The sequence below is a fragment of the Thunnus albacares genome, chromosome 6, assembly GCF_914725855.1.
Source record: "Thunnus albacares chromosome 6, fThuAlb1.1, whole genome shotgun sequence".
NCBI classification, from domain to species: Eukaryota; Metazoa; Chordata; class Actinopteri; order Scombriformes; family Scombridae; genus Thunnus; species Thunnus albacares.
This window is the reverse complement of record NC_058111.1, coordinates 13,773,233-13,800,213: the sequence shown is the minus strand read 5'-3', so window position 1 is coordinate 13,800,213 and position 26,981 is coordinate 13,773,233. Positions and strand designations below refer to the sequence as shown.

The window sequence follows — 26,981 nt, the reverse complement described above, 5'->3', positions numbered from 1 at the left end:
TAAAAGGGCCCTCTTTGTAGGTACTTAAAGACCCCCTCTCTCTCTCACACACACACACACACACACTATATGTAAGGTTCCCATGGGGTTTGAGGGAGGCCAATATAGAGTTTAGCCCTCAGTTTGCTTTGTATTTCACATTTGGTGTTTCTATAGCAACAATGATCTCAGCAAGGGACAAGTGGACCCCCCACTCCATTTCGAAAACCATTAACATACCCCGCCCCCTTCTTGTGTTTAGTGGGGTGTCCCAAACACCAACACACACACACACACACACACACACCGCAGTAGTCCATGCGTAGTTGTGGTTTAATGGGGCAAATGAAAGCCAAGGGATTAGTAACAACCCTTTCTTTATCATATTGAACTTTTAACTGTACTTTTTACTGTAAAACACAGTAAAAAAATAAACCAGAAACCTTTGCCCAAAGTGTAATGAGGATATTAAAATTTACAGCCTTGAGAGGCAGTCACACATGACAGGATTAGTAATGAATGACACTTTTTTTTCACCTTATGGTAAAACTTTTAAATTCATTTTAGATGAGTCACGATATCAGTTAACATGAACAGGTGCTCCCTCAAATAAAACAGATTTGTATCAATTCGTGAGGTGTCACATTTTGATTATTTCAGAACTCAAAGCTAACAAAGTCTTTTTTCTGATAATGTCTTGGATCAACTCTCAGTCCTCTTAAAGAGCCTCCTCATCAGTCTGAATATGATATTGTCTCTGACAGCCTTGGAGGCCCTCTCCCATAGGCTGTCTTCCTTCCACAGACCCCGCCCCTTCCTCTCAGCTTTGACCTCTGCCCTGTGCAGCCGTTTGTGGAGACGCCAATAGAGGCGAGAGTCAGGCAGGACTCCCACGATGGCCGCAGTGCGAGCCAGACCCAGCTTGAGGACCTCTTCATTCAAGCAGCAGCTCCACATCGACCCCTGCTGGAGAGAAGAGGGAGGACAAGGAACTGGCTTTATGTGAAAATAAACTCATATCAGTTTGACATCACATGTCTCCTGGTATATTCTGTTAAAACTATTACTTTTCAGGCACAAGCTGAGAAACTGATATTTTTTCCCATGTGTCTCAGTTATTAGCAGTGGAGGAAGAAGAACTCAGATCCTTTAGTTACATAAAAGTGGCAATACAACAATGTAAAAATGCAGCATTGAAAATCCTACTTAGGTAAAAGACATAAGTATAAGCAGCAAAATGTAGTTAAAGTATTAAAGTAAAAGTACTCATTTCATCCCTCTGATTGATATATTATTATATATGACATCATCAGTGTATAAGCAGCATGTTACTATTGTAGCTGCTGGAGGTGGAGCTAGTTTGAACCACTTTATATACAGTTAGCTAGTTTAGTCCAGTGGTTCCCAACCTAGGGGTCGGGCCCCTCCCAAGCGACACCAGGTAAATCTGAGGGGGTTGTGAGATGATTAATGGGAGAGGAAAGAAGAACAAAGTTCTGATACACAAATCTGTTTTCGGTTTTGGGACTTTTTCTCTCATCATTGATTTTTGGTGAAATATTTAATCATTTGAACATTTATTGAAGTGAAACCATGTGAGAAGTTTAGAGGGAAAAATCATTATTTGGCAGAGCTGTTAACAACTCATAGACATCTGAAATGTGACCCCGACTACACACTGCTTTTTGTAAGACGTCAGAAGCTAAAAAAAGGTTGGAAACCACTGGCTTCATCTTTCATGTGTTGTATTTTAAAAGCTTGTTATATTATCCATTGTCTCAAATCTTCATCTGAAAAGTAACTTAAGCTGTCAAATAAATGTAGTGGAGTAGAAAGTACAGTATTTCCCTCTGAAATATAGTGGAGTGGCATCAAAGTAGCATCAAATGGAAATACTCGAGTAAAGTACGAGTACTTAAAATTGTACTTAAGTACAGTACTGAGTAAATGTACTTAGTTACTTTCCACCACTGGTTATTAGATGTCTCACCCTGCTTTGTGACACCAAACAGTGCAATATGTCGTCCTCTCGGCTGATCAGTTTTAACCAGACTATTTGGGCAGGCGCCAGGTTCTTCTGCAGCCATTCCCTCCCCTCTGGAGTCAGCTCCACTCCTGCAAGATTCACCAGCAACGGGGACGTGCTCACACCTGACAAGGACAGAAAAGAGCCATTCACCATACATGTTAAAGTAAAGTAAAAGTTAAGGCTGACCTGTAGCATCTTCACTTGTACGGCCAGATTGTAGTCATGCGCACTCAAAAGTATGTGACGTGTAGGACTGTAAAAATAAACTCAACAGCAAATCTATACATTTAGAGGTACTTGTACTTTACTTGAGTATTTCCATTTTATGCTACTTTATACTTCCACTCCAGTACATTCTTTTGACATCTTTAGTTAGAAGTTTCTTTTCAGATCAAGATTTTGGATGGAGAATATAACAAGCTTTTAAAATACAACACATTGTTAAAGATGAAGCCAGATGAGTTGTTAGCAGCTTCACCAAATACTGATTTTCCCCTTTAAACTTCTCACATGGTTTCGTTTCAGTACATGTTCAAATGATCCGATATTTCAACAAAAATCAGAGAAATTCCAAAAACTGAAAACAGATTTGTTTCGAGAAAGAATAATTGCAGTTGAGTTTTGTGCCTTTTGTCCAATCCTTTCAACACCACAAATGAAATTTGTTTGACTCTCAAAACCTGGGAAAATAAAGCCCAAACTTTTCGCATGACTAAAAACCACTAGAGTAAGTGGAAAAGTATGTATTTTTATAATTTGTGTGAACTCGTCCTTAAAAATGTAGTGGGTCAAGTGGGACCAAGGTAATATTTGAAATAGCTAGTTGTCCTTCGTACTGACGTTGCTGATGGAGCAATCTATAAAAGTGTACTCTGCTCAGTGAGTACCATGATTTGATAACAGAGCTAACAAGCTTACCGTTCAATCTCACTCATGAAATGAGGATAAAATGCATCCGAGTCTGACTTTACAAAGTAAAAATGTCACAATAACATTTTGGGTATAACAAGATTTAAAAAAGGTGCACCTGCAGTAAATTATCATGCTGTTGAACCGATGAGAGAAGCAGAAGGTGGGATTTGTGTGAGAGGAACAGATTTGACAAGCTGATTGCACTATTCAAATTTTTCAGATTCCCAATGACTTGTTCTTGTAAATGAACTCTCATCTTTTCTTTCACGTGTATGTCTTGCATGAGAGTGTATATGACTCCATGATTTCACTCAAAGGATACCCCACTTTACCTTTGTGTTTTGACAGTAATGGAGAGAGGACTGGCAGATATATTGGGACATGCTCCACTTCAAGTCCTTTCTCTGCAATCGAATGAACTTTCCCACGAAGGCTGACATTCCTCTCAATGAAACGAGCAGGGATCTCAGACACAGCATGAAATTTGGTGATCTGAAAAAGTGGATTGAGACAACTGAGTGGCAATATAACTCCTTCTGACAATACATATAAAAATGCATTTCATTAACATATTTTAAAGGACAGGTTCACAATTTTTCAAGTCTATCTTAAAACAACAGTCAGATGCCCAAATTAACTCTGAGAGAGGTTTTCCTCTCTGTAATCATCCCTCCTTTTCATACTGGCTGTTAAAAGATCCTCTTCAAATGTGTTGGGGACCAAAATCCACAGTGTCCACAGTCATTTTGTGCAAAAATGTATTTAAAAGTTTATCTGAAGGGCTTCAGCAGTCTGAGTTAGTCATATCAAGTGGATATCTGCAACATTTATAGTCTTTCTAGCATCAAATTCCCTCTTTTTATTTCCCTGTTGAGCTGCGGAGGAAGTATAGTAATAAAAAGATGGACTTTGGCACTAAAAAGACTGTAACATGGAAAGATATCTTCTTGATTTGACTAATTTGACTAATTTAGACAGCTGAAGGTTTATATTAGCTTCAGATAAACTTTTAAATACATTTTGCACAGAAGGAGGCTTGTAGATTTTGGCAATTATCGCTTACAAGTGCATTATGAAGGGATCTTCAGTATGAACAGGAGGAAAGATTATGACAAGAAAAAACCATGTCCATGTTCAATTGGACACCTGACTGTTGTTTTAAGACATAATTGAAAAATCTGTCCTTTAAGTATAATATTATGACACTTTTTGAAATAGACTGGCTCAAAGAAAGGAGCTGTTTAGGCTGAATCAGGCTATTAAGAATACTTGTTAAAGTTGGCTGACTCTGTATAATTTCATCATTAAGTGAAGGCCCCCTTAGCCCCCAGTGTGTGCCTCTCTCTCTTACCAGTTTGATACTCCTTGCTATTATAATTACACCAGCAACTGCCAGTCCGGTGCTTATGTTCTGTGTGAGAGACAAGAGACGGTTTAGATTTGATAGGGTGACATTGATATCGTGAGCTCAGTATGTGCTGGAGTTTGACAGAGACTCTACAGGGGCATCAAAACCCTACTGAGATAGCTGATGGTGTACAGGAAGTCTGGTCAATGTGGTGATATGATGATACCATATGGTATCATAAAGAGGAATAGTTGGGAGAGAAGTGGTCCTGAATGCTTTTAAAGGAATTCAGATTTCAGACTTTTTCAAATAAATATGCTAAAAACTTAAAAGATTAAATGTAGATGCAGGTAGATGCTAACGTAGAGTATTGCAATGAAGTGACCATACTGCACAATGACCATGCACCACCAGTCAAATGCAGATCACTGTTTGCACACAAACGAGGTTCCTACCCGCACAAGTGTTAAATTATCATCTGCGAACTGAGATATGATAGACACGATGTTATGGGACGATTCGTTTCCTTGATCTCTTTGTTGTCTGTTTCGCTTCTCCTCCTCGGTTTCTGTTTCTCTGGCAGACTCCGGCATGTTGTTGACATTTGCTCGGTGCATTGTCGCTCCGCCTATTTGGGAGGGACGTATTGAGGAGCATTGCTTGTGTAAAGTCTCCGCCCTGTGGCTCGCTTTGGATATGACAGGGTGGAGTTGAAGTGAGCCTGGATGCATTAAGTTGATACATAATGTTAAAGCCACACACATACACACACGTACACACACTAAAGCGATAATTTGCATTTTGTACTGCGAATTTATTAAAGTTATTTGTTGCTAAAAGATACTTTTAGCACGTAAATACAGTCAAGGGAAAAAGTTGCTCATGCACAGTGCAGCTGAGATTTATATTATCAACATATTAGTCTAATAATACCGCTGGGATCAGTGACGTCCACATCTTTGTCTGCTTTGGCCTAGATTTCATGTATGCAGCATAATTTAATACACAAAGCCAATAAAGGCTGAAGCAACAATAGAAGTATCTTCTTATTATATCCAAATATTTACAATAATTCATATTTTGTGGAAAAAATGCATGTTTTTATACCCCAAATCCAACATATCCTTCAGTTTCCTGGCATAGTCGCAGTTGTAGCAGATGTTGCACAGAGAAACATGTTTAGTAACAGACATCACTGAGGAGTGACCACTGACTGTATGACAGATGCACTGGAGCTTTCATCTTGTAAACTGTGAAGTCATGGAGCTACTTGAAGCCGGATGACGCCCCCATTACCACAAATTGGCCAATAGGAGTTGAGAGGCAGAGTTGTCCTCCTGGCCGCCATTAAAGAATTCAATCCATGAACTGAAATAATGGAAATCTGCAGGACCCATGGATCAGTCAAAGAAGAGAAGCCGATGAGTAGTCTCGCAAATGTGGCGTTTCATCCGTTTTAGGAGTAGTTTTACTATGTCGGAGCACTGTGGCGGTTTTAGTGAAAAGGAGGGCGGTGTAGCTAATTGTTTTATTTAGCCAACAAGCTAGCGTTGAAGCTGTGGTATGTTAGCTTGTGTGCTAGCAGGCTAGGAGAGCTCAGGGGGAGGGGAGAGTGCCTCTGCTTTGAAATTGTTTCAGATCAGCTAGCTGGCATTAGCATTAGCACACCAGGGACTAAGCTTTTGGGGTGAAGTTTTTTTTTTTTTTTTTAGTTTTCGGGCTCGTATTTTGATTGCGCATATAACTTTTCTGGTGTTTGATTTAACGCGAGTCTGTCCAGTTCATGTTTAACGGGGACTATTTGATGTTGTTGAGGTTATGTAGCAGCAAGCTTGCGGCTAACCAGATCAGACAATACATTTCAAATAGGATTGATGAATCGAATAGCTAGAAGCTTACAGTTGACGCTATCTGGCTGCCTGTCTAACGTTAGCCTAGCTTTCAGGCTAGCGCCGGCTAGAAGTTGTCTGTTTGAGTAGCTAGCTGTAGCTAGCAAGTTGTTCAGCGCTTTAACGGGATAGTTACAACTGAACAGCGCGTCTCCGGCGAGTTAACTACATCAGTTATTGCCCCCGATGGTGATTGAGACGATGGACTTAAACGTTACGACCACGCAGTGAAAGGATGAGTTCGTGCTTTGTACCAAACGGGGCCAGTTTGGAGGACTGCCACTCCAACCTCTTCTGCCTGGTGAGACTCTGCTCTCTGCGCTAGCTAGCGTTAGCTCTCATACTGAGAGGCCAGAAAGCCATTTTGGCTAATCAGGCAACAAGCTTTGTAACGTCAGTTGCAGACTGGCGTGAAGGCATCGGGCCTGCAACTTGCAAATCGTGATCTAGCCAACTTTCATAACAGAGACAGCATATACTGCAGGCCAACTATGTTGGAGAGTTGCTCATGAATACGACATGATCGTGTGTTTACACCGCATTGGTTACAATTATATTAAGCTAGCATTAACGTTAGTTACATGATGGTTACAGGTCAGGCCAACAAGCGGATTATTTAAAACCTGTTAAACAATCCATATTTTCTGTAATCTAAGTGACACTGCAGTATTGAATGATAGACAAATATTGAAAGATAAGCCACACAATTGCTGTTATAAATTTTATCAGCTAATCAGATTTTAGATTGACTTCCAGTGTGCTTCACCAGTTGTTAATAACTGCTGAGTAAATTGCTGCATGACTAATGTTTTCAGACATGATTGTAGTGTCACATGTACAAAGTATTGCAAAACTTTCCAAGATGTCAGTAAAAGTCTCAGTTTGTAACTTTTTTCACTGGAAGTGATTTTCTGTGTGACAGGAAGAGCAGCCTGCAGCTGCTCAATACTGTGTGTGCAGGGACAGAAACACACACCTTTACTGAGTTGTGCTGTCAGCAACAGATTATTAGTGCTGTACAATTATGTCCTGTGTTCATTCTCTCATTGTTTCTCTCTTTTTTTAGGCTGATTTGACCGGGATAAAATGGCGGCGTTTTGTGTGGCAAGGACCCACCTCATCGCCTATCCTTTTCCCTGTGACTGAGGAGGACCCTATCTTGTGTAGTTTCAGCCGATGCTTGGCGGCAGATGTGCTGAGTGTGTGGAGAAGGCACCACACCCCGGGTCGCAGAGAGCTCTGGCTTTTCTGGTGGGGGGATGACCCCAGTTTCGCTGAGCTTATCCATAATGAGCTCTCAAGTAAGTGTATTCTACAGGAATGTTTTCTGTAGGCTTAAAATGAAGATTTGCGAGTCTTAAAATATTAGAATTGATTACACTTGAAATGGATTTCATGCACCGGTTTAACTATCAACAGTACCTATACATGTACTCTGAATTATATTTGTGTACTCATGCAATCTTAAGAAGTTAATTTAGTGCTTTGCAATCAGCACAGCTGTTCTAACATTATGATTATATGATGATGACATCATGATATTCAGGTTTAATGGCTGGCGTTATTAAGGGATACTTTCAAGAGCTGCTGCACTCACAGAATTGCAGGCAAAATTGGTCCATTTGTGCAAACTCTGTTCATGTTTTAACATGTTTACTGTTTGAGGATAAAGTCAACCATTTTAAACTATGACTTAGAGAATTCTAATCCAATTTTAACAATAGAAAGTCTGATGACTGATTTGTGGCCAACAGTTCTGTTAAAGTTTCTAAAGCTTCGTGGAATCTGTTGGCTCTCAGCCACGGAGGTTCAGGCTTGTATGGTAGCATTAGAGCAAGCTGTTGTGCACGGTCATCTTACAAAGTCTTCATTTTTGCTGAAGAGTTCTTAACAGCTTTAACAAATTTACATATCTGCAGAAAGCACCCTCAGGGGCTGCTACATTTACCAGGTATTCTGTCTCCCTTCTTAAGGAAGATCAAATGTTTCTTGATGGCGACACAGATTTGTCACCACTCTTTTTCTGTCATCAGCATTAATAGCCTCATTTGCACAAACTGCAGATAAACTGCAAGGACAATTGCAAAGTTTCATTTGTAGGTGGAATTTCACCTTTAATCATTATGAGGTATGGCACTTGTAAAACATTGTTGACCAGAGCAGCATTTAAGAAGTACCCAAGAGCAGACAGCCTGCAGAACAAGTTAGGAACTTTTCACAAAAAAGTTTCACCGTGTATAAACAAAATGGTTAATTTTCTGTGTCATAAATTGTCAATGTTAAAACCTACAAGACTCAGTTATTCTGTTTTGGACCATGTTATTACATAATAGCCAATAAGATGTACTTAAGGTATTGCTGTTACTGTCCACAAACCCAAATTATGGTTGTCAAACCCACATAACATTCCACAGTTCACCACAATTAACATGAAGCTGTTATCTTTTGTTGGCTAAAAGTATCTCGGTTAATGTCTCTGCCCTGTTTCAGGTGAGGAGGATGGCGAGTGGGAGAGTGGCCTGTCCTACGAGTGTCGAACACTCCTGTTCAAAGCCATCCACAACCTGCTGGAGCGCTGTCTCATGAACCGTGGCTTTGTTCGCATTGGCAAGTGGTTCGTTAAGCCCTACCAGAAGGAGGAGAAGACCATTAACAAAAGGTATGACCTGCTTCAAAGTTATATGTAATGCCATAAATTCTCACATTAAAGCCAACACTCAACTAACGGTCATGTCACAAGTTAAAGCTGAGGTGTGTTCTGTGTGAATCAGCGGGAATTACCACGACCTCCTCTATCAGCACAACAACATAGTCATGCCATTTTCTGCAATCTGTTGCTCTGAATTTCTCATGATGACAGAAATACTTTTCTCAATCGCTGATGAATTCATTCAGCTTGGTGCGACTTTTCTGGATGTTAAGCTGCGGTTAACTAAAGCCAACATTTTCTGAAGAAAAAGGAAAGGAAGTAATTGTGTCATCGAGATTACTTTCAATGATGAAACATGCTGACTTGCTGACATAAGTTCTCGCATTTGAAAAAAGCTTAGGCATCAGAAAATCTATTTGGATGGCATAAAAGACTTTTGGTCAGCTAAATGTTGTCAGTATCAACCAGTGTAGTGGCCGTGAGGTTCCTTTCCACCTGCATCATAAAAGTCTAGCTTACATGTTCCTCGAGACAGTTTCTTCACAACACAAAAGAAGGTGCAACCGCTGAAACTAAATAGCAGCAGAGCAAGATGTCATGAATTGTACTCGTTGTGCTGAAGGGCTGAACACAACTCTGTGTTTTGTATTGATCAAGATCGGCGGTATGTGTGAGCGGACTATGAGAGAGCTTGTTCAAGAAATGTTAAGGATGGATGACCGAGTGTTATGCATGTGTGTTCTGCAGAGCAGACAACCTCGTCGGGCAGATGTTCTCACTGTTATAAAAGTTGTCGGAGTTTCAGAGCTTTAAACTTCCCATAACAATTCCTGGCCTCTGACAGCCTTTAATCATTAAAATTCCCTTTGGAATTCAACTGGAGAAACACTGCTTGCAGCTGTATTACTTCAACTGTGTTGTTATAAGCTGATAGCTGCTTTCTAGGGATGAGACATCATCTTCTCATTGGAAAAACAACATAAGCAAATAGACATTAGGCTTTACTAAAGTAGTGTAACCATGACGCTAGACTGTTGACTGTGATACCATATCTGCTGCTCTGATTTAATTTCTATATACGGTAGGTGTACAGGTTAAGTTCAGTTGAGTTAAAAATTAAATTGATAGAGCTTTTGTTTATACAGGACATTTGGTTTCCTGGAATTAAAACAGATAATGTAAATGGAGTATGGCAGGATTATTACAATTACCTAATTGCGTAGTCAACGTGACACATTTCACACTCGGTTTCATTTGGGAAAGGCATGAAATAATAATCATCAGCATGTTGCGTCATTTCAACATCACATTCTTTTTTTCTCATGTAATGGAGCAACACTTCCAGGGTAATGTTTAATGTCCACTCCTCCACTTTTCCCAACTGCAAGGCAACACTAGTCTGTGTCAGTGTTGTTGTAGAAATACAAGCTTGAGGTGAACCAGCAGCGGCACATAAATATCTGTCTGGTTCAGAGTGGCGCTCTGCTCCGCTGTATTTCCTCACCTCTCATACATAAGGGGGGTGACATAGATTTAGCACCCCGCTCGCTCCTGAATGAGAGGGGGCTGGGGGGGAATCCTGGAGTTCCCTGACGAGCTAACTTGCGCCTTGGCTTTTTTGGCTTTGTTGATCCAAACTGACTTGTGTGTGTGTGTGTGTGTGATGCACAGCCCCTTGGCTCAGTTCCCTTTGGCAGCTTCGTCAATGGTTTCACAGGGTTTCAGCAGTTATATTAAAGAGTTGTCGCAAAGAACAAGAGGCGGTTTCTTGCTCGCTGGTTTTACATAAAGATGTCTACAAGCGTGTGTTGAGGCAGCACCTCCAACAGAAGAGTCTGGCAGTCTCGCTGTCGCCTGCCCTCTCTGGCTGGTAAACACGGCAGTCTTTGGAAAATGCTGAGTCTGCACTGTGGTTTTACAGCAACCATGTCAACAAGTACTATTTTAGTGCATTTAGCCGCCTGGCCTTCCAGAAGTAGTCAGAAAATAAAGATGAATATTGTTTTAACATTTCAGGGCTGCTATAATCTCCCATGTTTATTTTTGACCCATATTTTTACCCGTGTGTCACGAGAAGGTTTGATAAAGGTTCGAACTGTGCTGAAGCAGAGTGTGTGTGTGTGTGTGTTATTTGCACTGTCTGATTGGCGGTCTTAGCTGGCCTCTGTGTGTCTGCCCAAAATATGTGGAAGCAACAGTTGTCACCTAAAAGCATGATATGGATCTAAAGTGCACAGCCAAATATGCAAGGAATTGTATTTCACACATCTTTTCCACCTTTCTCAGTCCTCTCTTGAGTCATACTTGAACAATGGGTGATGGAGAGCACACTGATAACCTAAATAGCCTGCAGGGGTTTACATTAGCTTTTGGGTGCTGATGACGAGTTGCAGCTTGAGTCAAAAGTTGTTTTGTTGTTTTTTTTTTAACTTAATGATGTGGTTTTACTTTCAGACTAATCCCTCCAAATATTAAAATGCCTCAATGTATCTTTGACACACCTTGCAGCGAGCACCTGTCCTGCGCGTTCACCTTCTTCGTACACGGTGACAGCAACGTGTGCACGAGTGTGGAGATTGCTCAACATCAGCCTCTTCAGCGACTCAGCGAGGAGCACCTCAGCCTCGCCCAGCAGAGCTCCAGCCCCTTGCAAGGTAGGAAGTAGCTCATCAGATGCATGATAGTAATGTTTCACATGCTGTTTTTAAAGGGTTTATTAGCGGAGCTGTCCTACATAAGTATTGTGACTCCCTCTCTTTAGTCATCCTGAGCCCGTACGGCTTGAACGGGACCCTCACAGGCCAGGCTTTTAAGATGTCAGACCACCCAACTCAGAAGCTCATTGAGGAGTGGCGGCAGTTTTATCCCATTGGCCCCAATCCCAAGGAGGTCCAGGAGGACAAGATGGAGGATACAGACTGGGAGGACGACTCCCTGGCAGCTGTGGAGGTCCTTGTCGGTAAGGCATAATAACGTGTTAATGGATCAGTACATGCAGAAAGTTGTGCTTAAACTTTGTATGTTTGAATGTTCAAGAATCAGTTTGGTGATATTCTGTATTTTTCTTTAGTTACAGTAGCAGGGTGGAAGAGTCGGAAAGTATCAGTTCTCTCCAACTTTATTTTAAATTTTTGGGGCGATTTATTAACGACTACAGAAATATAGAATATCACCAGCCTTAACCTTTAATGCTTTGATGGACCAGAGATCAGTGCATAGTTGCAACAGAGCCCAAAAGTGTTAATAAAAATGGGTGAAAGTCTCAGTGTTGCAACAATGAAAATGGCTGGGTGAGTTAAGGAGAATGATAGAAAGGCAGAAAAACACACTAAAGGTTTTACTGCAGCAATATCCTGTGGTTTAAATAATGCTGTTTTTATGGTATTTAATAGTACATAGTATAATGTATATGGCCATATCATGAAGTTAAACACTTTTGTAATAGAGAAAATAAATGTTTGAAACATTCATTTGGCCCATGAAAAACCTCCAGAGAGCCATGATTGAGCTGGGATAAGGATAATGAATTATCTAGTTGTTGAAATTAATATTATCACGTTTACATTGCAAAGAGCGTTACTAAAACATTTCTGTGCACCTTTTATGTACAAGATGTTGAAATAAAAATGTTTGTTATTTGTTCGGTTCCAGCGGGAGTAAGGATGGTTTACCCTTCCTGCCTGGTGCTACTCCCCCTGTCGGACCTCCCTGCTGTGGTCCCTCAGGGCTCAGCCAACACCTCAGGAAGCCTGTGCGGTGCTCAGCAGGGCCAGGCTGCTCACAGAGATCCTGCCATGTCCTCTGTCACTCTGACTCCTCCAACGTCACCAGAGGAGGCTCAGACCGGTAAGACCTTCCAGCTGCACATTTACTAAAATGTGATACTCAACAAAAAACCTGTGAAATTGTATTGAACTTGTGGTTTATTTTACCTTCTCTTATAGATTATCAGCCTGCGCAGAGGTGGCTAAAACTGTCTTCTGCATCCGATGGCTACAGCTCTAACAACAGTCTTCATGGGGGGAAAATCCCTCGCAGGCTGGCTAGCCAGATGGTGGAGTCAGTGTGGCAGGAGTATAACATAAATCGTACAGGGAACAAGTATGTTAAGAGCTTTTTCTCCACCCCAAAATTTGCATTTCAAACAATAATTGCCTGATAAAATGTTTATCTGTCCTTTTATTACAGGAGGAAGTTTACTACCTTGACCAATGGGACTTGTGAGGAGGAGTCAGATAAAAGTGGACTTTGGGATTTCGTGGAGCCTACTCACAGGCCACATTGCAATTGCTCAAGGTATGTTGAGAGATAAGCATTTACAAGTGACTATAGATTTGAGTTTTTAAATTAAGAGTATCTTATAAGCATTTTTTTCTATTTCTCACCCAGACATAAGAATCAGAAACAGCGATCAAGCAGCACCTCAGGACACCCGCCTTCATCAGGCCAGCCTGCCCAGCCAGCCCCCAAGCACAAGTTGGGCGAGAAGCTGGAGAAGGGGGAGAAGCAGCAGAAGAGGCCGCAGACACCTTTTCACCACCGCAACTCTGTGAGTGAGGAGCAGTCCCTGGAGCCACAGACCCAGAGGCTTTGTTTAAGAACACAGGAGGAGGGCTCATATCCCAGCCTGCACCACGTGGACACAGCGCCCTCCAAAGCCCCCACGCTGCACACGCATGGCCCCCCCGCTGACCTTGTCGGATCCCCGCCTCCCCCTCCTCTCAGCCCGCATCCCTGCGACCATGTAGAAGGTGATATGACTCCAGGTGGCATGAAGAACTCGTCCACCCCCATTCACCAACCGTTCTACCCCCCGTCGGTAGAGCCTTGTCTGCTGCCACAGAAGGGCTCGTCTGAGGAGCCTCAACTAGAGAACATGTCCATGCCTCTGCCTTTCCCGCCAGCCTTCAATGAAACCATGGAGCCCACCATCTTTGTCGGTTCAGCCATCAACCCCAATGAGGATTCCACCCACAACCCCTGGAAGTATTTCAACCTACCCAGGAAGAAGGCCTCTAACTTCCTGACACCCCAGCTACCTGTGGATAGAATCCGAGATGATTCTGGAGGAGGTGGAGGGACAGAGAGTGTAGTTTCTGTCACTGAGTAAGTCATTTTAGAATTAATCTTGACCCGCAATAAAACAAAAACTGCAGCTTTTTATTCAAACAACATACGTCTGATAATCTTAACACTACTAATCTCCTCACAGGTTGATGTCAGGCTCCACACACCCTCTGAAGGTGTCCCAGGAACTGGTTAAGACTTACGCCCAGCGGAGAAACAGCCATCTTTCCTCCACCACAGGAGACGGAGAACATGGCGAGGAGCCGGATCCTTACGCCTTTGTTGAGGGAGACGAAGAGTTCAGCTTCACTGAGAAGAAGGACAAGCCTGGAGCTGATAGAGACGGCAACAAGAAACACAAGGTGGGTTCCTGACAAGCCTGATATCAATTCATCCATTCAGGGTTTATTTTTGCTGCAAAGTTTACACCAGTATCCCAATATTATTTTGATCAGATATGGTTTTCTGATTGACCATAAATGTATCATTTCTTACTTACTACTATCACTTTGAGTTTTCACAACTTTGCAGGTGACATAGTGGTGTTTGTAATTATTCTTTAGCTTTATAGGCTCCAAATTAAAGTGACATTACAACAAGGATGTACCAGTGCAGTATGCTTATGGTTTTATTTATGTTTTACTGCAGGTTTTATTTTTAACACATTTCACAAAGAATTGCTTATTATTGCATGCAGGAAGTTAATCACATCGAACAAAGTGATGTAAAATGATCCGGTTTCTGAAAGGATGTAATAATTCCAATTATCTTTTCCTCTTTTGACCCAGGGGGATGAAGGAACTGGGACAACAGCTGATGGTGAGAATGCCTTTTCTTTCTTTTTTTAATTAATAAATCCAAAGTTAGATTTAGCATTTCAAACTTTGTCATGTGTTCTCAACTAAAAAACCTCCATCTCTGATATGTTTTGTTATGCAGATGGTCAGGGTCCATCAGGTAGTAAACCTTCAGCCTCAACCAGCCTCATCCATGAGAACGACTTGGCTGTGTCCTACAGCGACCTGGATAAAATCTTCAACTCGGATGAAGATGAGTTAGCGCTAAGTGCATCAGTACATGTATGTTGAATGAAGATGTTTGTCCCACAATTATACTCTGAGGGCCCACATAATATCATCACACAATATACTCAAGTACCACTGCTGATGCTTTTCTGTAAAGCCTGTTGAGACATTGTATGCAATATAGGGCTTTACAAATAAGCATGACTTAATGAAATGAATGACGCATATTGAATATATTGTTTTTCTTTCTGTCTGCACAGCCTGGATCCAAAAGAGCTGGAGTTGGTACAGAGGACAAGTTTGGCTGTAAAGATGCGAAACCGGCCACGTTGGACCCCCTGTCTTGCATAAGTAAGAACACTAAGCATCAGTTAATAATTGCATGTTATACATTGTATCCTTTTACACACGTGTTTTCTCAAGAGAAGTAATACTTTCTGCTTTCTCCAGGCTCAGCGGACCTGCACCAGATGTTTCCCACCCCGCCTTCCCTGGAGCAGCAGGGCTACTCGCCCATGAACTCCGGGAGCAAGGATAGCCTGGAAGCGGGGGCAGGCCTCACCCTGTTGGACGGCAGCCAGCTCAACAACCACTTCAAGATGGAGGTGGAGGAGGGTTTCTGCAGCCCGAAGCCATCTGAAATAAAGGTACGACACATCACACACCTGCCAAGTATGGAGTGAGTGGAAAATGTTGTTACATCAGTTTTTTTTTATTTGCTTTTTTTGGTGATTGATGTCTCTGCTTTTAGGACTTCTCCTTTGTGTACAAGCCGGAGACGTCTCAGCCCTTCATCGGCTGTTCCATGTACGCCCCTCTGAAGGCTCTACCCAGCCAGTGTCTGTTGCCTATCAAACTGCCAGAAGACTGTGTGTACACACCCAGCTGGACCCTGGGCAAAATGGAACTGATACCCCCGGTGACGAACGTCAATCTCCTCACCAAAGACAGGTGAAGAACAGCACTAAATTAATAGTGTTACTATACTTAACTCACCTCAGTGTTCCCCACAGATAGTCAGTTCATGTCAGAGCATTGGGGCGGTGGGTTATTTTTTTTATGAAGAGATCTAGTGAGCCTAATAATTAAGATTGTAGAGTTATTTTTCAGCCACTTAAACATAAATCAGTAATGCCCGACAACACTCCAGCATAGCACTCAAAATGTTATTCTACCAAGGTTATATTTCAGGTCAGGTGTCGATGCACCACATGTTAGATGCAGTGTGTTATGGCTGATGTACTGTAGTTCATAAATGTCTTCAGCATTTTGAAAGCACATATAACTTGCTGTATAAATGTTAACAAAAGTTTGACATTTGTGCCCACGTTCAAATCATATATGAACAATTTTGTTCAGCCACAAATACACGTCATTTCAAGTTGGTAAATTGTATATTTTAAATGTGTGTTCTCTCAAATTTTTGAGTTGTCAGACAGATGTGGAAACGGGACAGATAAGGGCAGATAAGGGATGTTTGCAGGAGCAAGACAAATATTTTCAACAATTAATTTACAAACCGTATAGAAACAGAAATACTCAGTAAAAGCCATATTCTAAAATGTAATTGAATTCATTGTATTCATAGAAATTAATAAAGAATAGAAATGGCAGAAATTGGGTAAGATGTTTGATATAAAATGCAAAAAATACGGTAGTTTTGTTTGAAAATTTTTAAACTAATGCTTACAACATTTAGAAGAATATTCATAGTATTCCCTCTAGTCATTATTGTGTTATGTATATTATTTGTTGCTGTGAAGTCTCTAGTTATGAAGTAATATGACCAAAATGACAGTCATGTTGACTTAAATTATGCATTATATTGAACATTTAAAAAAATCCAAAAATAAGATAATAGCATGGTATAGATTTTTTTTCCAAATAAAAAATGTGTAAAAACTCTGGTATGGTCTTAAATTGATTTTACAAACTTTTTTTATTCTTTCTCCAACAGTAACGTCCCCAGTGTGGAGCCAGACTACAGTCAGACCTACACCCCTCAGACCCACACACCCTTCATGTCCAGCAGTGCACCTCCCAGCAACAGCGGAACGGGCATCCTTCCTTCCCCAGCCACGCCACGTTTCTCCGTGCCCACGCCTCGCACACCACGCACTCCACGGACTCCCCGCGGCCCTTCGAGCGTCCAGGGCTCGCTCAAGTATGACAACTCTGAACTTTACTCCCCGGCCTCCACGCCCTCCACCTGTCGACCGCTTAGCTCCGTGGAGCCAGCCACTGTACCTTCCATCCCTGAGGCCCACAGCCTCTACGTCACCCTCATACTCTCCGAGTCAGTCATGAACCTCTTCAAGGACTGCAACTTCGACAGTTGCTGTGTGTGCGTCTGCAACATGAACATCCGAGGGGCAGATGTAGGCGTGTACCTCAAGGACAACGGCGAGGCTCAATACCCCTGCACATGCGGCTTCAGTGCCGTCGCCAATCGACGCTTCGGCCAGTCAGCCGGGCTCTTCTTGGAGGACGAACTGGACGTGGTGGTGCGTGGCTCAGACGCCAGTCGGGATACAGAGCGGTGTTTCGAAGAGCTGCGAGCTTCCACAACACACAAGGCTGGCAGCTTGAAGGAGAAGCCCCCAGATGAGCTGATCCTGCTGCTGCAGGACCAGTGCACCAACCCGTTCGCCCCTATGGCAGGTGTGGAGTACCCCAAACCGAGCTCGACCCCCAGTTCTTTCCTGAGGGTGGAAGAGAGGGACTGCTATAATGACTGCTACATGGCACTGGAGCATGGCAGGCAGTTCATGGACAATATGTCAGGTGGCAAAGTAGATGAAGCACTAGTGAAAAGCACCTGTCTTCACCAGTGGCCAAAATGCAAATGTATGTGTTTTTGTATTACTATTTCTTCTTACTACAAGCTTATATTTCTTATGTTTTCATTCCTAACCTCAATCTTTGTAAAGTAAAGACTTTATTTCTTTGTTCTTCTTCCTGAAGCAGCAGATATGAGCAAGCTATTCTCTCAGGACGTCCTGCGGGTGTTGTTATCCCTCCAGCCTGTGCTGCAGGACACCATTCAGAAGAAGAGGAGTGTGCGCTCATGGGGCGTACAGGGACCGCTCACCTGGCAACAGTTCCACAAGATGGCAGGGAGGGGATCATATGGTACGTATGATGCAGGCGTACCGAATCAGTCGGATCTTTGACAAATTAAGCGATTTGATCGTTTTGTTGTTGTGAGAGCCAAAGATTAAAATCTTTCCTCCTCTCACCACAGGTACAGATGAGTCTCCCGAGCCTCTACCCATCCCCACCTTTTTGGTCGGTTATGAGTATGATTTTGTGGTGCTGTCTCCTTTTGGGTTGCCCTACTGGGAGAAGCTTCTCCTGGATCCTTTTGGTTCTCAGAGGGATGTGGGTTTCGTCGTCATTTGCCCAGAAAATGAAGCCCTGCTCTGCAGAGCCAAGACCTTCTTCAAAGATCTGAGTGCTATGTATGAGGTACGCACCTGGCAGTTACAAACACTCATCTTTCTTGTACTGACATGCCCACAAAAACAGTTTCACAAATGATTCATACTGTTTCATTTTCGCATTAACTTCCTTTTGCTCGACAGGCATGCCAGCTTGGGCAGCACAGGCCCATCTGTAAGAGTCACCCAGAGGGCATACTGAAGGTTGGCACCACAGAGGGCAGGAGCATGACGGAGCAGCCCCTTAGCGACTGGTTTCTTAAGATGGCTGCCAGAGACGGAAACAATGAAGCCTTTAATAAGCTCAAACTCTTTGCTCAAGTGTGCCGCTATGATCTAGGTAACATCTTGACTCATAAATCTTAAAACATAAACTTAGGTCACTCAGTATATATAACAAAGATCAATCACTTTTCTCTCCTTTCTGTGTGACCTCTTTCAGCTCCGTACCTGTCAGAGCAGTCTTTGGATAGCTCTCTATTGTCCCAGCGCAGCCCTGCTGTGGCTTCCTCCTCCTCCCAGACCTCCAGCTCTTCCAGCACCTCCTCAGGACCCCAGAGCACCAACACTACCAGCTCCAGCACCAGCTCTGCCCAGCCTGCCCAGGTCAACAGCACCCCTCCCTCCTCATCCTCAGGATCCCAGACTATCGGGGGAATGGCAACAGCCAAGCCAAGCTCCTACTCCCAGTTTGGGACAGCAGGGCTGCAAGGCAGCACGTCTCAGAATGGACCCCAGTCAAACCCGCAGGGCTCAGGAGCTCTGGCAGAAAACGGACCTTCTGCCAACCAGCCACAAGTGCCCACTGAGACGCCAGAGAGGTACGTTATCACTATGAAAGTCATTTGATCACAGTCTGAGAGATTTAATCTTTTACTAAAATCTTAAATTATGTGCTTTGACCCCGTCAGATATCCTTCTTTTATATTTGCTGAATGAGATATTGATCTGCTTAAGATGTATCTTTTGTTTTTGTCTTAATCTGTCATATTGACAGAGGCATTGCTTCTTGCACCGTTAGAGAAATTAAGTGCATGGATTTGCTTATGACACATTTAAGATCTCAGAAAATTAACCGTCATCTTGTAATGGTACAGTCAAAACAACCAACTGACAGTTGAGCTGTGGTGATGCTGTGAGACAGCAAGCAGACAAATGAGAGAAAAGTAATTAAAGAGTTCAAAGCAAAATATCAGCATAACAGTAGTTTCATTTCTTTTTAAGATCGACTGGCGAATGTTTAAACTCGACTCAGACTCATAACATTACAGAATTCAGGATTTTCCTCACCTGCACACACATGCTATGTCTATTTGGTTATATATGTTGTTCTGATAGTTATTAGTGACCAAATGTGCCTGTTAGTCTTTTCGAAAATGTAGCTTAAGGCTCGTTTCTTTGTGAAAGATGACATAATAGTACAGTTCGTATAAGCAGTTGGCAGATTTTCCTTTCTGGCTGGGTAGTCAACACGTGTCTGTGCATTGTGTAAACATGAAGTGTTTATGAATTCAATACTACATCCTATTAGTGAGTACTACTCACTATGTGAAAGGCAGTATACACTGTGTGTTGTGACCCTGGAAAAGGGATATTTCTCGTAGCTTTTTTGTTGTGCTGGAAACACGTAATTAAGGGGTCACATGGTAGGATATCAAGAAATCCATGGAAACATACTAATAAACTGGGAACAGACTGGTAAATTGTGCACACAGATTGGCAAAACGTGCCTGTGGATTCAACGTCATGACCTCAGCCTCGTCAAATATAAAGTATGAAGAGGGTGAAAAGTATGAAATGATCAAGAGAAAGATTAGCTACTTGTTGGCAATTGACTTAAAAATATAAGCAAATCCTGAGTTCAGCTTAAATCATTTTTTCTTTCTGTCAGATAACGGAACAAGTATGAAACTTGATCACAGCTCATAAATACTATGCTGACCAGCAGTCATTACCCAGCCGCTGAGCTGCTAGTAAAATCACAACATTGTCAGACGAAATGAACCAAAAATACAGGTTTTAATAATAACATTTTACAGGTTGTAAAACGTGAGCAAAATAACTCTCAACCACATTTTAAATGTAGCTGCTAAGAAATGGACACTTCACTTCTAAAACATTTCCTGTGGACACCGCAACACAGGCGTGACTGAGCCGCAGCTCAGCCAAATATGCTGACACTAGTTTACATCCAGTGGGGCTGACGATATAAAATTGAATCCATGTGCACTGGTCGCCAATAATAATCTGTTTGCACTTTATTTCCGTTTTATGTCTGTTTCAAAACTTTCTCCTGTCAGGGCGTTTTTAAAATCAAAGCCCAAAGGAATATGGGATGATTTTAATTGTGTAGTGACTTCTGGGTCTGTGGTTAATATTTTTATCTGTGTTGGATGCACACTAGTAGTATGAACAGTTTGAATAGCTTTAGTTACGATTACTGTATGTGCTCAGTTGGCCTGCTAACTAAGTGTCTGCCTTTTCTTAACAGCACAATGGAAAGAGACAAAGTGGGCAAGCCAACGGACGGAGAGTCACACGCTGTGTCTTACCCACCTGCCATCGTGGTGTATATCGTGGACCCTTTCAGCTACGAAGACGCAGACAGAGAGGTCCACTCCAGCACCTACACACTGGGCCTACTGCGCTGCTACATGGAGATGCTGCAGTTCCTTCCTGCTCACATCAGAAACGCTGTCTCAGTACAGGTACAGGCAACATTACAAAGGTTTCGTAGTTGGCAGTAGAAGTGAGTGAGTCGAAATCTATCACAGTATTACCAGATGGACACGTGTAGCTCACACATTCAGATGTCTTTCTGCTGCTGAGCTGTGAGTGATGTGTTTGGACTGATATGCTTTGCTATTTTAGCCACAACAGAGCAGGTTACCCACAGGCACACAGGGAGGTGAGAAGGAGCAGGGGGACTAATTAGCAGCGACTAAAAGAGGTGGTAGCTGCGACGCCTGTGATATAGTGACACAAGGTTGCATCAACATGCCAAAGGGAATTCTGAAACACTGTAATGGTGCTAATGGTTTCAGCATTAGGACAGCAATGACTGCATAGAATAGGTGTAATATCCCTCTACTTATAAATCTTTACTCTAAAAAATATATTTTGTATTAGAATATAATGCAGCCAAAATCTATTATTTGATTTCACCAAAACTGTCAGAGGATGCATAAAGTATATGTATTAATCACAACATGCATGCTTCTTTGTTAGATAAGTTGTCGTTCATTTTTCCTTCTAATTCAGTTATTGGCTAATATTGTTTGTGTTCAGTTAAGCAGTGATTCAGTTAAAACAGTATCTTATCTATACAAGATTAGTGTAACAAAAACCTAAAGTTAAAATATCAGAAGTCTGTCTAAAATACCAGTATTCTTTCTTTTTCTTGTCAGATTGTTCCTTGCCAGTATCTGCTGCAGCCAGTGCACAGCGGGGAGCGCCACCTCTACGGCCAGCACCTCAAGTCCCTGGCCTTCTCCGTGTTCACTCAGTGTCGTCGGCCTCTGCCCAACTCCACCAACTTCAAGGCTCTGACAGGCTTCGGCCCTGGTCTTGCCATCGACATGGCACTCAAGAACCCAGAGGTAAATATATCAGAAACTGATTTGACTCCTTGTAAAGACAGCCAGCCAATGCATTGCTGTTGAATTTACTAATAATGTTTACTCTTTGTGCAGAGGCCCGAGTGTCTGCGTCTGTATACGCCGCCCTTCATTTTGGCTCCAGTGAAAGACAAGCAGACGGAACTCGGGGAGACGTTCGGCGAGGCGTCTCAGAAGTACAACGTCCTGTTTGTTGGCTACTGTCTGTCCCATGACCAGCGCTGGCTGCTGGCCTCCTGCACTGACCAACATGGAGAACTGCTTGAGACATGCATCATTAGTATTGATGTCCCAAACAGGTAACTGAACACACAGTCGCTGTATCAGTATAAAGCAAGTCGAGATATCGATCAATGAAGTTGTGTCTGTATTCAAACTACATGTGTTGTGTTTGTTGCAGGGCTCGCAGGAAAAAGGGCTCAGCCAGGCAAGTGGGGTTGCAGAAGCTGTGGGAGTGGTGTCTCGGCCTGGTGCAAGTGACATCGCTGCCATGGAGGGTGGTGATCGGACGGCTCGGTAGAATGGGCCACGGCGAGCTGAGAGGTACACACACCTTCAGTGTTTGAGCATACAGTTTATTGCTTTATCTACAAACATGAAGACACACTAATGTACTCTCATCTCCTTCATGTTTCAGACTGGAGTATTCTGCTGAGCAGGAGGAACTTGCAGTCCCTCAGTAAACGTCTGAAGGAGACATGTAGGATGTGTGGCATCTCTGCTGCGGACACACCCAGCATCCTTAGCGCCTGTCTGGTTGCTATGGAGCCCCAAGGCTCATTTGTCATCATGCCAGGTAAAACCAAATGAAAACAGTAAACTGGTTGTTTAGACTTTGGCACAAAAAGTTTTTACTTTTATCATACTGACGTCATAATGATGATCTCTCCTCCATCTTGTCTCGGCAGATTCGGTGTCAACAGGTTCGGTGTTTGGTCGCAGCACTACACTCAACATGCAAACGTCGCAGCTGAGCACACCTCAGGACACATCCTGCACACACATCCTGGTGTTCCCCACCTCGGCGATGGTGCAGGTCAACACTAACACTCCAGAGCCCATCGACATCAACTTCAACCCCATAAATCCTGGTACGTTCTGTTGCTGACACAGCCTCTAAAGAAACGCACCACTTTTGTTAGCCTTTGTAACATCATGAGTCATTGAATTATAAATAAAACCTACTACAGTTCAGCAACAAACAAACCCTGAGCTCTCTGCCTGTTCCTCTCTGCAGATGGTTCTGATGGAATGGTTATCTTTGACCTGTTTGACAATGACATGGTGGATCCCGACCTCATCAACATCCTGCCCAACTCCCCCACTACGTCCCCAGTTCATTCTCCTGGCTCCCACTACCACCAGGGGGGAGATGGAAGCAAGGTCAGTCTTCAAAACATCAAACCACAAAGATAATTAACCAACATGAGGAACCAAAACAGTTTTGGTCCCATAATTGATCACATCAGCGCATCATCTCATCAATTCTAACCATATATTTTGTCTTTTCGTGTTTGTTTTTTACTCTCAAATTTGTAAGAGTACAATTTTCAATTTAGCGTCAAAATGTCTTTATTCTTATCTCATTTACTGAGATAAAGCAGTTTCACAATCGTACCTGGTGAGCCTCTGGTTGAGCAGGATGTGCCAAAACTGAATCACATTTAACATGCAGCTGAAGCCTGAAGCAACATCTCTGACAAATGTTTGATATAAAAGATTAAAAATTACTATTTTGAATAAAGACACACTTAGGCTAACAGTAACATAACTGCTCCTGGATTTAGGAAAAATGAATACTCTTTTCCCCCTGAGAGTTTCTGTGGTCAAAGTTATAGTAACACCAGTAAAACAGGAATTAGTAGCAGGCTGTCTATTCAGATGTAGCACTAATACCCAACCCAAACTTTACCCAGCCGGTCAAGGCAGATGGCCGCCCACCTAGAGCCTGGTTCTGCTCGAGGTTTCTTCCTGTTGAAGAGGAGTTTTTCCTTACCGCTCTCAACAAGTGTTTGCTCAAGGGGGAATGTTGGGTCTCTGTAAATTAAAGAGTACAGTCTAGACCTGCTCTATGCCCTGAGATAACTTCTGTTGTGATTTGGTGCAAATAAATGTATAAATAAAATTGACTTGACTTGATAGATGTGATGTAAATAACATGACAGTGACCTAACAAAGACTATTTTAACCCAAAATGCATGTCGTAGTGTCATTCTGTTTCTAAATTCAATCAATGTCGTCTTGCAGGGCCAGAGTGCAGATCGTATGGAGTCCCACGAGGAGGCCCCGAACATCCTGCAGCAGCCGATGGCTCTGGGCTACTTTGTCTCCACAGCCAAGACTGGACCACTGCCTGACTGGTTCTGGTCAGCCTGCCCTCAAGCCCAGAACCAGTGCCCACTCTTCCTCAAGGTAGATTTTTACTGGCATGTTTTAAAGTTTCTCGGAGCTTCAGACACACCTGCGTGAGAGATAAACTGTCAGTCACTTTGAAGCACTTTGTTGACTAATTTGACTAAAATATGTCAGAAAATACTGAATAATGTCTGTCGAACTTTCCTAAATCCCAGTGTGACTTCTTAAAATTGCTTTTGTCCAGTCAAAAGTCCAAAAAGCAAAAATATTTTCAATACATCATCGCATAAGACAAAGAAAAGCAGCAAATCATCACTACTGAGAAGCAGAAATAAGGGAGTGTTTGGTATTTTTGCTTGAAAAATCACTTTTCGATTAATCGATTATCCAAATAGTTGCTGATTAATTTTCTAGTTTGCAGTAGTGATAAGAAAACACATAAAATGATTTGTAAATGCTTTATGCTTCAGGTCTCCATCTATGAAAGGCTCTTGGTACTCAGGTGATGTTAAACCTTAAAGACCTGAATTTAAGTTGTATCTTCATATTTTCTCTTCCCAGGCCTCTCTGCACCTGCACGTGTCTTCAGTCCAATCAGACGAGCTTCTGCACAGTAAACACTCCCACCCCTTGGACTCCAACCACACCTCTGATGTGCTCAGGTACGCTGCTCAGATCACAAGCACACTTTGAGAGCTGTGTATTAAAAAAGACATGTTTCTAACTGTTTGCTGCCTTCTTCCCCTGCATGACAGATTTGTTCTAGAGCAATACAATGCCCTCTCCTGGCTGACATGCGATCCTGCGACCCAGGACCGGCGCTCCTGTCTGCCCGTTCACTTTGTGGTGCTCACCCAGATGTACAACTTTATCATGAACATGCTCTGAACTCTTTAACGGGATCAAACTGCTGAGATTTGATCAGTCAAATCGTGGATTTCCTGCTACGACGGATCCCCGACACTCAAAGGACCTCGCACTCCATCAGGGCAAACTTGGAGGAAGCTTCCCCTCTTCCTCCTCCTCCTCCTCCCTGGTGTATCTCACACACAACACTGACTCACTGACTGGAAGTTTCCAATCAACCAATCAATCAATCAGATGCCAAGAATCCATTTTAGCATTTTGGATGATCAAGGGAGGTTTCATAAAGGAGAATAAATTGTCTTTTTAATGACTGTAGATTGCAATCTATGAAATTTTATCTTAATGAAATGCCTGCATATATTATTTATTGTAAGTTTTTAAATGTGGAATTTTTAATGCTTAATATCTTTTATATATTACAAATCCTAGAGGGTGTGTACATCTCACTGTAAAGGAATTGGTTTAAAAAGTGTAATTTTCTCAATTACAACACGGAAAAACCTGTTCAAGTGAATTTTGCTGTAGATTGCTTTTAGAATCTTATTTTTTCAAAGGGTACAGACCTTTTTATTGCCACGCTGTAAAAATGAAGTAAAAGCTGGCCTGGGCATTTGCGTCCCACCCAATGAGTGGATGAGACTTACCTCTCTGTCTGCTTTGGCTCCAGAGTCTCTCGCACAGTAACTCAATGAGCTCTGAAGAGGAATTAAAAGGTACATTGTCAGATTATATATTTTATATAACAGATTTAGGTAATTGTGTGTGTATATGTGTACATATAATTGTGTGCCGCTACTGATGGTGCAGCTTCTGTTTTAGGAATAAAGTGCGTCTACATTATCCTCTTGGTGTTTTTTCACCTTTTTTTTGACAGGTTTCAACAGGTGTGAGTAGATAAATGTTTCTCCAGTGATGAAGTTGTTCTTACTTTTAAAGTTGGAGATTTAAGGGTTTTGGAAATGCCAGTTTAAGCCCCAAATATACATTGAATTTCAAAAATACTGGATCCTACACTTCCCATAATGCAACTTGATAGCATCTTCTATTAAACCCTCAATGCCATGTGTCCTAATACCATACTACATACTAATTATACACAGCATGTGCTATTACAGATCTGCATAGTATACTGTCTTTTAATGCAGGTAGTATACATTTTATTTACAGGAAAAGTGTCGATCACACTACAATCCCAGAATATCACTGCTAATTAAACTAAATATAAATATACTTTATATAAAATATTTAAGACGCTTATTTCAATATAATACCACTTGTCACATTTATTAAAAAGAGAAACGTTCTCTCCAGTTATGAGCTGCTCCTCCATTTCCTTTGAGAATTGCAATTCATTGTGAGACAATAGTGATAACCACCAGCACACTCAAATCAAGCATTTTTTTTAGTGTACATATTAATTTAATTGAGAAAAAATTGTCACTTTTCCAGTGTGAACTCTACATACCCAAACAAGAATTTGTTTGTAATATGGAACGGGGTCACAGCAGTTTTTTAAAGTCCAGTTTGTAATGCAAGCACAATCTGTAGTCTCCAAACAAAGATTACCAAAAACATGTCACTTGTGTAAGTTTTTTCTTCAGTTTTTTTCTTTTTTTCAGGCTTGACAAATCTCCAGAGCCACAGAAGAATTTATACGACTATAAAGTGACTAGTAAATTTCCTTTGACACATAAAATCAGTGAGATTCCCCTTAAAACTCCACAGATGAAGAGTTTTGCTAAAAAGAAAAAAAGATGCACCAGACATAGAAGTTTCTATTCGAATAATGAAGCCAAAGAAACG

General features: G+C 42.0%; 2 protein-coding genes across 5 annotated transcripts; one reads left to right on the top strand and one right to left on the bottom strand.

Moving 5' to 3' along the window:
• Window positions 1–294: 294 nt before the first annotated feature.
• Window positions 295–5,021, bottom strand: c18h3orf33 (c18h3orf33 homolog (H. sapiens)). 2 transcript variants are annotated; one of them, XM_044353514.1, is made up of 5 exons: window positions 4,724–5,021; window positions 4,272–4,331; window positions 3,253–3,412; window positions 1,970–2,130; window positions 295–945 (listed from the first exon to the last, which is right to left on the bottom strand). In XM_044353514.1, exons 1-5 carry the CDS (start codon window positions 4,997–4,999, stop codon window positions 682–684), a joined length of 921 nt encoding a protein of 306 aa, XP_044209449.1. In that variant the 5' UTR covers window positions 5,000–5,021; the 3' UTR covers window positions 295–681. The 2 variants fall into 2 exon arrangements, with proteins under 2 accessions (XP_044209449.1, XP_044209450.1); XM_044353515.1 differs by having other exon boundaries at window positions 295–942; window positions 4,724–4,961.
• A 506-nt stretch (window positions 5,022–5,527) lies between these two features.
• Window positions 5,528–26,018, top strand: LOC122983595 (mediator of RNA polymerase II transcription subunit 13-like). Of its 3 annotated transcripts, none has more exons than XM_044353512.1 (30): window positions 5,528–6,458; window positions 7,224–7,458; window positions 8,648–8,816; window positions 11,316–11,461; window positions 11,569–11,766; window positions 12,459–12,653; window positions 12,752–12,908; window positions 12,996–13,103; window positions 13,197–13,913; window positions 14,020–14,236; window positions 14,663–14,693; window positions 14,814–14,953; window positions 15,160–15,250; window positions 15,350–15,546; window positions 15,651–15,850; window positions 16,857–17,746; window positions 17,867–18,031; window positions 18,144–18,367; window positions 18,484–18,679; window positions 18,782–19,160; window positions 20,831–21,047; window positions 21,747–21,938; window positions 22,032–22,255; window positions 22,357–22,499; window positions 22,594–22,752; window positions 22,865–23,047; window positions 23,194–23,339; window positions 24,204–24,368; window positions 24,873–24,973; window positions 25,067–26,018. In XM_044353512.1, the coding sequence occupies exons 1-30, from the start codon at window positions 6,393–6,395 to the stop codon at window positions 25,197–25,199; spliced, it is 6,384 nt and encodes a 2,127-aa protein (XP_044209447.1). In that variant the 5' UTR covers window positions 5,528–6,392; the 3' UTR covers window positions 25,200–26,018. The 3 variants fall into 3 exon arrangements, with proteins under 3 accessions (XP_044209447.1, XP_044209448.1, XP_044209446.1); XM_044353513.1 differs by having other exon boundaries at window positions 5,529–6,458; window positions 14,814–14,924; window positions 15,158–15,250; window positions 17,864–18,031; XM_044353511.1 differs by having other exon boundaries at window positions 5,532–6,458; window positions 17,864–18,031.
• Window positions 26,019–26,981: the final 963 nt, after the last annotated feature.

Bases quoted from the DNA above. Each gene is read 5' to 3' on its own strand.
- c18h3orf33 (XM_044353514.1), bottom strand. From the start codon at position 4,999: ATGCATCCAGGCTCACTTCAACTCCACCCTGTCATATCCAAAGCGAGC. The intron at 3,413-4,271 runs GTAAGAGAGAGA...CCACTTTTTCAG, and splicing joins TAGCAAGGAGTATCAAACTG to ATCACCAAATTTCATGCTGT. The intron at 946-1,969 runs GTGAGACATCTA...TCTTCTCTCCAG, and splicing joins GTTTGGTGTCACAAAGCAGG to CAGGGGTCGATGTGGAGCTG.
- LOC122983595 (XM_044353511.1), top strand. From the start codon at position 6,393: ATGAGTTCGTGCTTTGTACCAAACGGGGCCAGTTTGGAGGACTGCCAC. The intron at 14,237-14,662 runs GTGGGTTCCTGA...CTTTTGACCCAG, and splicing joins ACGGCAACAAGAAACACAAG to GGGGATGAAGGAACTGGGAC. The intron at 21,048-21,746 runs GTACAGGCAACA...TTTTCTTGTCAG, and splicing joins GAAACGCTGTCTCAGTACAG to ATTGTTCCTTGCCAGTATCT.